Source organism: Schistocerca cancellata, chromosome 8 (assembly GCF_023864275.1).
Source record: "Schistocerca cancellata isolate TAMUIC-IGC-003103 chromosome 8, iqSchCanc2.1, whole genome shotgun sequence".
Lineage (NCBI taxonomy): Eukaryota > Metazoa > Arthropoda > Insecta > Orthoptera > Acrididae > Schistocerca > Schistocerca cancellata.
Window position 1 is genome coordinate 346,747,633 of NC_064633.1, and position 12,606 is coordinate 346,760,238.

Sequence of the window (12,606 nt, forward strand, 5' to 3'; positions counted from 1 at the left end):
TAGATCATTCAAAATCTCATCGCGAATAACGAGTCCAGTGCTCCATCTAGTTAGCTACGCGAAAAGTCAGAGTTTACACCAGGCGCGCGGCTGCTCACAGCTCACAGACTAAGTCCCGTGATACCACACAACGCCAAGTTTTCTAATTCGTTTCACTTCCTCGCTGCATAAAGACCGACTGTCCACTTTCGCGTCTCATTCGGGACTGTACCCTCTGGTGCCTCCAGCCGAACTGTCCGCTTTCGCGTCTGAACCAGCACCGTCCCTCAGCCCATCCCAGGCCGCGTCTCCCGCGCGCCGGACATACTCGCTCAACTGCCTAGCGCAGTTCCCTTTCCTGAAGCCGTCCATCTGATTGGCAACAGCTTATTCTACATTATTTTACTTTTTAATATATTTAAATGATCAAAGCCTGACCACTTTCACGTTCTAAATAAAGCAACAATAATATCCATTACATAATAAACGTTATATTCTTATACAGAAAACCAAAACAATTTCCTTCCTAACTTTGAATGTCACGGCCAGTAGCCTTGCACCAATGTACTTTCTTATAAATAAATAAAGAACAAAAGTAATTATTATGCACTAAATTTTACAACAAATATTCTATTACCTAAAGATTCAATAAGGTTTCATGCTGTCATCGTTCAATGGAGGAAATGATGATCTGATGCTTAACTGAAAATACTGATAATTTAAATTTACTATATCTTTTAAACAAATAAAGTTACAGAGTTGATATTTAACACGTCTGTTATTTTAATGATGCGCTTCTACATGAAATGTCGATCGTTAAGATTGACCGAAGCGTTCAGATTTTAGCATTCAGTTCTCTGTTACAAAACTTGTTAATTTCACTTTAACAGTAAATCCTAAACTATTATACACTACTGGCCATTAAAATTGCAACACCACGAAGATGACGTGCTACAGACGCGGAATTTAACCGACAGGAAGAAGACGCTGTGATATGCAAATGATTAGCTTTTCAGAGCATTCACACAAGGTTGGCGACGTCTACAACGTGCTGACATGACGACAGTTTCCAACCGATTTCTCATACACAAACAGTAGTTGACCGGCGTTGCCTGGTGAAACATTCTTGTGATGCCTCGTGTAAGGAGGAGAAATGCGTACCATCACGTTTCCGATTTTGATAAAGGTCGGATTCTAGCGTATCGTGATTGCGGTTTACTGTATCGCGACGTTGCTGCTCGCATTGTTCGAGATCCAATGACTGTTAGCAGAATATGGAATCGGTGGGTTCAGGAGGGTAATACGGAACGCCGTGCTGGATCCCAAGGGCCGCATATCAGTATCAGTCGAGATGACAGGCATCTTATCCGCATGGCTGTAACGGATCGTGCAGCCACGTCTCGATCCCTGAGCCAACAGATGGGGACGTTTGCAGCACATCAACCATCTGCACGAACAGTTCGACGACGTTTGCAGCAGCATGAACTATCAGCTCGGAGACCATGGCTGCGGGTACCGTTGACGCTGCATCACAAACAGGAGCGCCTGCGATGGTGTACTCAACGACGAACCTGGGTGCACGAATGGCAAAACGTCATTTTTTCTAATGAATCCAGGTTCTGTTTACAGCATCATGATGGTCGCATCCGTGTTTGGCGACATCGTGGTGAACGCACATTCCAAGCGTGTATTCGTCATCGCCATAATGGCGTATCACCCGGCGTGATGGTATGGGGTGCCATTGGTTACACGTCTCGGTCACTTCTTGTTCGCATTGACAGCACTTTGAACAGTGGACGTTACATTCCAGATGTGTAACGGCCAGTGACTCTACCCTTCATTCGATCACTGCGAAACCCTACAGTTCAGTAGGATAATGCACGACCGCATGTTGCAGGTCCTGTACGGGCCTTTCTGGATACAGAAAATGTTGGACTGCTGTCGTGGCCAGCACATTCTCCAGATCTCTCAGCAATTGAAAACGTCTGGTCAATGGTGGCCGAGCAGCTGGCTCGTCACAATACGGCACTCACAACTCTTGATGAACTGTGGTATCGTGTTGAAGCTGCATGGGAAGCTGTACCTGTACACGCCATCTAAGTTCTGTTTGACTCAATGCCCAGGCGTATCAAGGCCGTTATTACGGCCAGAGGTGTTTGTTCTGTGTACTGATTTCTCAGGATCTATGCACCCAAATTGCGTGAAAATGTAATCACATGTCGGTTCTAGTGTAATATATTTGTCCAATGAATACCCTTTTATCATATGCATTTCTTCTTGGTGTAGCAATTTTAATGGCCAGTAGTGTAGATATGATCAATATTCAAGTTTTATTGAGATCACCACGAAAATTTATCGACGATGGCAGATTAAAATTACTGTGGCTTCATTTCCTGCATTACTATAGAATTAAATAGTTTCCATTAATGTTTCCCTTTATAGCCGATCTTAGGTCCGCCATATTTAACATTGCTACGTCTCCTCGGGCACAAAAGCCTTCTACTGGGTTTCCCTATTACATAGGTTCTCGACTGTCTCACTCGCACACTACACCGCTTAGGCCGCAATATACAATAGACGGTTGTGAGTTTCCCCATCTCGTGGTGAATCTGCGATCTTTGTGGCACGCGGTCCTGGGCGACAGGGTTCGTTTCACAATTCCTGTAGGCTGGCTCTTTCGGCCATATATTTAAATGAGAGCGCAATGCTCGTTACACTGTGGAGTACTAGGGTGCCAATGAAACATCACTCAATTAACAATCATTTATTGGTGAGAGTTCTACAATCACTGTCTTCTTGCCGGCGTTGCCCAGGAACGACCCTGCTGAATACCGAATCCGCTGCTTAGAAGGTCGAGGTGGCAAATCAATGTCCTGCTAGGAACTTGCAGAATGCAGGCCCTGACATTACGGGCCGGCCGGAGTGGCCGTGCGGTTCTAGGTGCTACATTCTGGAACCGAGCGACTACTACGGTCGCAGGTTCGAATCCTGCCTCGGGCATGGATGTGTTTGCTGTCCTTAGGTTAATTAGGTTTAATTAGTTCTAAGTTCTAGGCGACTGATGACCTCAGAAGTTAAGTCGCATAGTGCTCAGAGCCATTTGAGCCTGACATAACGTGACCTGTAGGAGGGTGTGGCGGCTGTGCTCCTGCGCATCGCAGCGTGGCTGTGGACGTCGTCAGAGCCTCAGCACCCTCTGTGAGTGAAGCTGTACTTAGGCCTGTTCCCAGAATACTTCATCCCCCTGTAGTCGGTTTTCGAGATGGTGCGAAGGCAAAAAAACCGAGCAGCAACACGAAGGACAGCCTGAGTCCCGGTTGTGGTGACACAGGCACGCAGTGCCCAAGTTGAACAGTTTGTAGATGGGCAGGTCGGTTCTTCATCAACGGAAGATCGGTCAGGCTCCCAACCTCTGTCAGTGCTATTACAACGGGAATGACCGCGGCTTACCGTTCAGAAGTCCCTCCCACTGTCAGATGGCTGTGGACTTGTAGCAGTGGGCTTCAAATTAACGGCAGCTTGTAGATACTTGTTGAATTCACCAGAGCATTCTGCAACTTATAGAGCTGGTCTGGCATTGGTATCGGTGATGGAGAAGGAATAGCCTTTCTCTGAGAATAAGCTTGAGGAGGGCAGAGATTTTATAGCACGGGATGACATGGTTCCCTTCCCCTCCCACTCCACCGCTCACCACCCGTATACTGGTAACAGAACGTGCTCTTATTTTCGTGAGCCTGTCAACGCTCTCAGCTGTTCTAGTTTCATTTCAGAGTATGAGGGTGTTTGCCTCCTGAAAGGTGTTATTATGAATCTCTAGGTGAAGTTACTGTATTTAGCCTCATTACAGTAGAGCGTTCTGTCTGTTCCGCACTGTTGTCAATGTGCTGAATCATTTATTATTGGCTTTACTTTCACGTAGACTGATGAAACGAGCTCCCAGGTTGTTTGTACTTTGGTCCACCCGTGTTGACATTCGGTTATGACGCTGTTTCATAGCCGGCAGACGTGCCTCGCTTAGTGACGCCTCAGTCAACTTCTGACAAAATTTTATTCCTGCATTTATTTACCATACTCTGTGCATCGCTTCGTTTTATTATGCGGTTGATTCGCCATGGTTTCATGTTGATAACATACGGATGAATATCAACTCTTTGTGTTACTAGTGAACGTGTGGTTTTTGATAATACATTTATTGCTCGTTCATTGCTTAAAAATTCCTATCTACCTTATAAATATCATCACATTTTTCTTGCAAACATCTACACTGAAATGATAGAAAGAAAATACAATACCGTTCGCAACTTGCCTTGGGGCACCACGGGACTCTTTCAGTGAGATGAACCTTTCTGATAGTCGTTAATGCCAAATTGCTCGCATTCTCATTAATCCTATTTTTCAAGCATCCTTTCTTTCAAGCAACTGATATAAAGCAAATGATTAAGATTTATTGGGAATCCACTCTTCCACCACTTCGTTATCAATAATTTATTCAGATCTTCGTTCACCAAAAGAAATGAGATTTGATAATGTTATTGTATTATTTATAATCAACTGGTTCCAAATTACATTGACATGACGAAACCTTTGAGGAAAATGAGACTTACGTCCATTAAACAGTACCACCAGTCCTGTCTTAGTTTTCTTTACTAGCAAAAGAAGAAACGTCCTGTCAATGACGAGATCATTACAGATGGAGGAAAGTTCTAATTGCGCTAGAATAGGGAATGATTCAGGATTTGCCTGGACCAGTTTAAGGAAACCACATGCCCAAAAGGTTTGTTGTGGAGACATGAGATTCAGTGAGAGCGTTATTTTATAAACAGCTTGCAGTCGAGCAGTTTCTTGTTTCATGATAACGAGCAGTGACATTTATAAATAGAAAGAATTTTTTAAGGCGTAGAAAAGTTTCAATGTGTGAGAACAGTATCTGACAGCATATAACCCACCCTTTGGGTGTGTCAGTTAAAAGGGAAAGATATGGATGCAAGAGATAATTAAGCACACGTTCTTAATGTATCATGAAACTTCAGTAATATAAGAGCACACGAGGAAACTTCTCACAAGAATCCTTTATGCGCTATCTGTTGTATTCTCACAGTATTTCGCTGACAAACATTTCAGATTATGAAGTGTACCATCATCCACTCTATAAGTAACTTTAAATGTTTGTTTCATTTCGAATAGCATTTTAATATATCCTTAGCTATGTAATCGATGGGACAGTGTCCAAATACTTTTTTTCAATGGTCTAGTCACTGCAAACATGACTTCGTTTCTACATATTATCTTTCACTTAGTCGTGTGCAAGAGAAGCTGTTAACAACTAGAAGGAATTGGAAGACTGAGGCTTAGTGTTCTGTCAATGACAAAGCTATTGTAAATGGAGAACAAATTTACATTCGGTAAGGGATTCGGTCATGTCCCTTTCAATACAACATTTCCAACATTTGCTTTAATAAACTTAGGAAACATCAGTCAAGGTAAAACTGGATGGCCAGAGGAGGATTTTAACTGCTATCCTGAATGGGAGCTCAATCTCTTAACTACTGTGCCATGTCGCTCAGTCTGCTGTCACTTACTATCCAAAACAAAATGTTCTGTGAGTCATTTACAGTTCCTTTCAGTTACTTTATGATGATATTTACTACAAAACGTTTCAGTATATGAGCAGTTCTGTCTGTCTTCTTTGTAGTGCAGATAAAATTGTCAACCTGAAACTAGTTTGAGCACTATAGTGCATTGCTAGACATCATACTACTGGATGTGGTATACCCTCGTCTTCCTCCAAATTTTGAACTTATTTTCCTAGTCTTTTATAGGAGAGCCTGCAGTTTCATGCAGAATCTGAACCACGATACAACTTGGCATCTTTCACACTAACAAATCATTGTCACAATCGAAAGAGGTGATGTGAATGACCGAAAGAATTTCGAGTATCGAATAGGGGATTGAAGCCCAGAACTTTGATTTGTAGCCTGGCTCTAATCTACTACGCCATCCAGACACACTGTCACTGTGCACCTGTGCTTCCGACGAAGACACACTGACCTGAGTATATAGTCCATCATGTTCTTTAAGGAGTTGTCTGACACCTTCATAGAGATGGATAACAGTCCTTGTAGATGTCGATACGGATGTTTATTGTACAAAACTGCTGGAGTTACCTCTGGAGTGATGATGTCGTCATCGTAGGATACGAGATCCTGTGGATCAACCGTCAGGAGGAAGTCTCGCAGTTCCTGAGTGTTGTTCGCCGTAAAACCCAGGACCTCTGCCAGACGGAACGCCTTGGCCGCAGGGTCGGCCATTATTCCCCAGGGGCTGGCCGCCTCTCCACTGTGGATTATGGCACCACGGAGGAGGCCTGTGAGGAAAACAAACATACTGCTGCCACGAGTTTCAGTCAAAATCAACCAACAAATGTTAGTTCGGTGGCAGCCATATTCTGTAGCGGCCTGCATCATGTAATACAGAGTAATTATACAGTCCATCGAACTTTACAAAAAATCGGTACAGATAAAAGGCCAAGAACAACGTAAAAAATGATACAGTATGTGAAATGCAGAATCTCAGTTTTTTAAATGGTTATAATTAACGTTTTATGTGTTCACTCTTTGTCACATGTTACATCCAGTTGTTGTGGTTCTTCCCTGTATATGGTCATTAATAAAGGCCTGCAGTTAGGTCTTTTGGTATTGTAGAAAAGAAACCCTGATAACTTGAAACTGTAATGCTCCCAGAAGAACATCACAATGTATTTGAGACAGCAGGAACACTTTACTCCTGAATTATGGTTTTTCCTCAAACAGTTGGTAAGAAATCAGTTAAACATTAGTTCCAAACTAATGAAGCTGAACGTCTCACTGGTCGTCATCCATCCACTGGCCTGCATGCTAGCTACGCAATGACACCAAAGTGTAAACACAAAATGTTCAGAGGCAGGGTAAGGTGCGGTCGTATTTTGCCTCAAGTAAAATATATACCAAACAGTACACATGTACAATAGGCAAAGAAAAATGATTTTTTGTAGTGGGGTTTGAATTGAACCAAATACCTTTCTAAAAAAGTTTGTGGTAGAGGATAATGAAGTATTATTAGTTAATGAGGATGGAGACAGTGGCAAGATAGATATTCGTAATGATGACTGTTGTTTTGAACCAAATAATGGTAGCACTAGAAACAATTAGTTCCAATATGTATAATCATTATCGAGATTAGTACCTGTTAACAATTCTTACAATTCTGTAAGACTTGAAGTAACTCCCATTCCAGAAGGTACTGTAGAGAATTAATATATGACAAGTTATGCTCTAAGTAAGAGAAAGATAAAGTTATGTTCTAAAGTTTTGATTGATAAACATGTCCTCTAAAGTCATTTGCAATAAATAACACAAAATATATTAGTATTGAGTGTTATTTGTTCATGAAGCGTTGTTTGTACACTTTGAAAATAATTTTTATGACTAAAAGTACCAATTACAAAATTTAATTCCCAATAACTGTACAATAATAGTGAGGAATATTTTAAATTTTTCTAAGAGACATATCAGTGAGTCACAGACAAGTTGCATATCAACTATGGTTTGTGCATATCAACTATGGTTTGTTCTCGCTTCCCACGCCCGGGTTCCCGGGTTCGATTCCTGGTGGGGTCAGGGATTTTCTCTGCCTCGTGATGGCTGGGTGTTGTGTGCTGTCCTTAGGTTTAAGTAGTTCTAAGTTCTAGGGGACTGATGACCATCGATGTTAAGTCCCATAGTGCTCAGAGCCAATTGAATTGAACTATGGTTTGTATATGAGAACCATTGTGGCTACAGGAAATTTTTCTGCTCTACTGAAAAATTTGTCCAGTTTGGTACCTTATATGTCTGTGTGTTTGTGATGGCCGAGCGGTTCTAGGTGCTACAGTTCGAATCCAGCCTCGGGCATGGATATGTGTGTGATGTCCTTAGGTTAGTTAGGTTTAAGTAGTTCTAAGTTCTAGGGGACTGATGACCTTAGAAGTTAAGTCCCATAGTGCTCAGAGCCATTTTGTGTGTGATGTGTGTGTGTGTGTGTGTGCACATTCCACATCTTCTCTCAAACCACTGGATGGAATTTCAACCAAATATGGTACATGTATTACTGATTGTCTGGAAAGAAACATTGTTGGGGTAACTACCACCTAGTTGCCGTTGGAGTGGGAGTAGGTTAAGATAAGTTGTAATGCCTGATATCTATGTGTACCATAGGCATATGCAGGCAAGTGTGAATTAGGAAACACTATGAGGAACTCAGCTACTAGCACAAAACAAGTAACTGAAATGCCGCATTGAACAAATGGATCCGTTGTACAGACAATTAACACAAAATATCGCTGTAGAGGTACCTTAGAACCTGCTAAAAGTCTACCTTCAATAGCCTGAATTCATCGTTGCACAGAATTTAGTGACCGCCTCGAGACGGTGAAATAAATGGATCACACGTCGGAGTTGTTGACGTCAGGCAGCTAATATAGCTCCGTGTCCAGTGGAGCATAACTACCAGACCGTTCTGTGCTTCACAGACAACTCTTGCTGCCACTGTACCCCGTTATGCCTGGCTACGATTTACGACTTCTCTGTGTTTATTCCTCCTGTTTTACTTGGCGACTGACTGGAATTTTCTTGGTGAATGTTTAGCGTAGCTGTCTATCACGTTTCGTCAAAGCACAGGCTGGTTTTGAGAACTGTCTGTATTTTTTAGAGTTATGGAAAAAGCAGTGAAATAAACCAGTTTTGTCCCTCTGAATAAGTTTTTTTCCAAAACGAACTGCGGAAATAATCAAGGAATAAATGTCATCAAACAGATCAGGAAATATTCGTAAGTTGGCGATATGAGTCACTGATTGTCTGGAGGAAAATAAGTGAACATGAAACAGATCTTCCATACCGAAATGGCTCTCATCTGAAGCAGCATAGATTAACTTGTTTTTCTTTTTTCTTTATTGTAATTTCAATTTCCTACCCTGTGTGGGTAGGGGAGGACTGGCAATGGCTCAGTCCACCATTCTTCAGCCAATTGGCTTTACAAGAATACATAAGGGTGATTACATAAAAAGGGGGGAATAAAAAGGGGGGAATAAAAAGAGGGTCATAAAAAACACAGTAAACGGAAATGATTGGAGTTAAAATATACACTAAGATAGGAACATGCAATGAGAGACAGTTAAAAAGTGTACTTAAAAAAGATGGAGGCAAACACAACTTAAAAGTCGGCCACAGGATAAAAATCACACAGAGCGACCCTTTAAAAAAACTGGAAACTACAGAGCACACATGAAGAATAAGAAAAACCTCTGATAGGGGCCTGCTGAGGGACTGGAGGCTGGAGAGGGAAAAAGAGGGGAGGAAGGTGCAGTGGGAAGGGGGCGGTTGGGGGGAGGGGAGGAAGAGGGAAAAAAGGGGGCAGGAGGCATGCCAAGAGGCAGGAGATGGATAGGATGGGAGATGAAGAGGGAAGACAAGGCAAGAGGGAGTGCAGAGACACTGAAGGGGAGCACAGGAGAGGGAGGGAGTGCAGGAGGGGGAAAGCCACTCAGGAGAAGGGAGGGGGAGGAGAGGGAGCCCTGAGGAGGAGGCAGGAGGAAGGTGAGCTTAGAGTTGGTAGGAGGGGCAGACGTCAGGGCGAAACTCATCATCTGGGAGGGGTAGGTGCTGGAAGCTGCATTGGGAAAGGAGGTGGAGGGTGTGGAGATGGAGACACAGTAAAGGCACAGCAATGGGGTGGGGGTGGAGAGGAAGGGGGACACAAGGGGTTGGAGTCGGTGTGCAATATACAGGGTGCGGATGTGTTCAAAGAAAGGGAGAAGGTGGGGGAAAAGGATGAGATCATAGAGGATGCGCATGGGGGATGGAAGGCAGATACAGAAGGCGAGATGGAGTGCATGGTGTTCAAGGATTTGGAGGGCTTTATAGAACCTGGGAGGGGCAGAAATCCAAGCAATGCTGGCATAACAAAGGATGGGGCAGATCAAGGATTTGTAGGTGAAAAGGCTGGTGGAAGAATGCAGTCCCCATGTCCAGCCAGACAGGAGTTTCAAGAGGTGGAGTCTGTTGTGAGCTTTGTGTTGGATTGTAAGGAGATGGGGAGTCCAGATGAGGTGGTAGTTGAGGGTGAGAACAAGGTATTTGCGGGTAGGAGTGAGGTGGATAGGATGGCCATAAATGGTTAAGTAGAAATCATGGAGATGGAAGGAATGGATGGTGTGGCCTATGATGAATGCTTGGGTCTCGGAGGGGTTTTTATGAAGGAAACCACTGGTTGCTCCAAGTGTTGAACTGGTCAAGGTGGATTTGGAGGGTATGTTAGGACCCTTGAAGGGTAGGATAAAGGGCTAGGAAGGCGGTGTCATCAGCAAATTGGAGGAGATGAACAGGTGGTGGAGGTTTGGGCATATCAGCCGTGTACAGGAGATAGAGGAGACGGGAAAGGACAGAGCCTTGGACCAAGACAGCGGAGGGATAGAAGGTGTGGGAGTTGGAATTGTGGATAGTGACATAGGAGGGACGACGGGAGAGGAAGGAAGCAACGAGATGGACGAAATTGATAGAGAGAGCATAGATCTGGAGTTTGAAGAGGAGCCTGGGATGTCAGAGACGGTCGTAGGCGTGTTCTGGAGGTCAAGGGAAATAAAGATAGTGGAGCAATGGGAGCTAAGTTTGAGGGAAAGAAGATTGGTAAGGTTAAGGAGCTTGTCGTTGGCTGAGAAGGAAGGCCAGAAGCTACACTGGGTAAGAGGAAGGAGGTGGTGTTGGTTAAGATGGCGGTGAATATGGCAGGAGAGGATGGTCTCGAAGACCTTACTGGACATGGAGGTAAGGCACATGGGACGATAGGAAGAGGTATCAGAGGGGGGTTTGTTGGGCTTAGGGAACATGAGGATATGAGAAGTCTTCCACAGGTTGGGGTACAAGCCAGTGGAGAGGAGGACACTGTACGGGTTAGCAAGGACAGCCAGGAAGGACGGGGGTGGATTCCTTGAGGTGGCGGTAGGTGACGCCATCATGACCAGCGGCGGTGTTGCATTTGGAGCGGAGGAGTGTGATGTCGTGTGCGGTGATGGGAGTGTTGATGTCTGAGGGGGGTGACTGAGCCAAGTACTGAAAGGTAGGGGCGAGGGGCGAGTGGTGGGACAGAGGTATCAGTCCAGTCAAGGATGGTGGGGAAGGGGGAGTAGTCAAAGTGGGGATTATCAGGAATGAAGAAGACCTCGGAAAGGGTGGGAAGCCATATGGTTAGCCTTACTGAGGTTGTAAGGAAAGGGGCGATCGTCGTGGAGGATAGGGTAATGCGGGGTGGGATGGCTACCAGTAAGGCGGTGGATGGCTGAGCAGTACCTGGAGGAGTTGACAGGGAGGGTGGAGTTGAGGCGTGTGCATGACTGCCGCCAGTCAGGTTAAGTTGGCGGAACACTCATTTTTGTAAAAGGTCTGGAAGACTTATACACTGTACCTGAGGAGAAGAACCATCTCATAATACAACAATGATGTATCTTTCATGACCGTCGTCTTTCGCTGCCAAGAAACAAATTGAGATTGTGCTGATCAATTTCGAAAAGACTGGCATACGTCCAGCAAAACATGATCTGTTTTCTTATTGTCCTTTGCGTGTTTTCATATTAACCACACAGGCGCCGTTTCTATATAGGTGACACAGATGCCAGCACTCTATGGCACACACAGAACGCTAGAGGCAGCGTCGAGACTGAGGACTGATTTTGATTGTAGAAATGGTGATCTCCCACTGCAAGAACAGTGATTATTCATTCATTTTCTGTACTTGCGTTGGGTAGCACACACAATCGGTTTAGTACCCAGATCTGTGTACAGGGTGCATTATAATTCGTAGCGAAAACTCACATACTAAGTGACAATTAACGTTACACTTTATCGGTTAAACGAGGTGTTCCACGTGTCATCATCACATTTGAATGCAATACTACTCTGGAATTTGCAGTGAATGAAGAATTATTTCAAACACCCCCGCATTATTTCGTAAATCTTGACAAGACTGTACAACTCGCAGCTCCAGTTCTTCAGTTACGTCGACGGAAGTGCTGTACACTTAACTTTTCGGATGACATCAGACAGAAATATCGAGGAATGAGGTAAAATGACCTTCGAGACCAAGGTATAGACCCTGTTCGACGTTTCCGTCTTGGGACCTGTTACATAGTTGGATGTTGTCTTGTATCAGCAGCAAAAACCTTCCAAAATCTCCACTATTTTTCGGTACACAGGAGAAAAGTAAACTTCAAATGGAAACCTGTGTCTGAAACTGTCATTGACCAAGGCAACAGAGCATCGCGTTCATGGGACGTAAAGTATGTACACGCCACTGGCGATCATGGCCATCAGTCACTATCACAGAGTAACAAACAACATTGCGAGACATTCTGTCTACGGTCTGTCAGCGTACAAGGTCACGTTTGCTGCCAAAGGGGTGGCCTAGTGGCAAGCGCCGCCGCCTATACGTAATTTCGACGCTCTGTAGCGTCGTTGGATGACGTTTTCGGACATGGATTCCTATTCTCGACTATTCCTCAAGACACACTCTACAACTCCTCGAAATTTGTCGCAACATCTCTGGGACACCTCGTATAAGCAG

The 12,606-nt window shown here is 44.1% G+C and overlaps 1 protein-coding gene across 1 annotated transcript in view; it reads right to left on the bottom strand.

Annotated features, from left to right (window-relative positions):
• The window catches only part of LOC126095565 (carboxylesterase 4A-like), an 85,687-nt gene that overhangs the window by 41,414 nt on the left and 31,667 nt on the right, over positions 1-12,606 (bottom strand). The window contains exon 3 of the mRNA XM_049910343.1: positions 6,028-6,434. Within this exon, the coding sequence (XP_049766300.1) occupies positions 6,028-6,434 (407 nt within the window). The remainder of the gene's footprint in view (positions 1-6,027; positions 6,435-12,606) is intronic.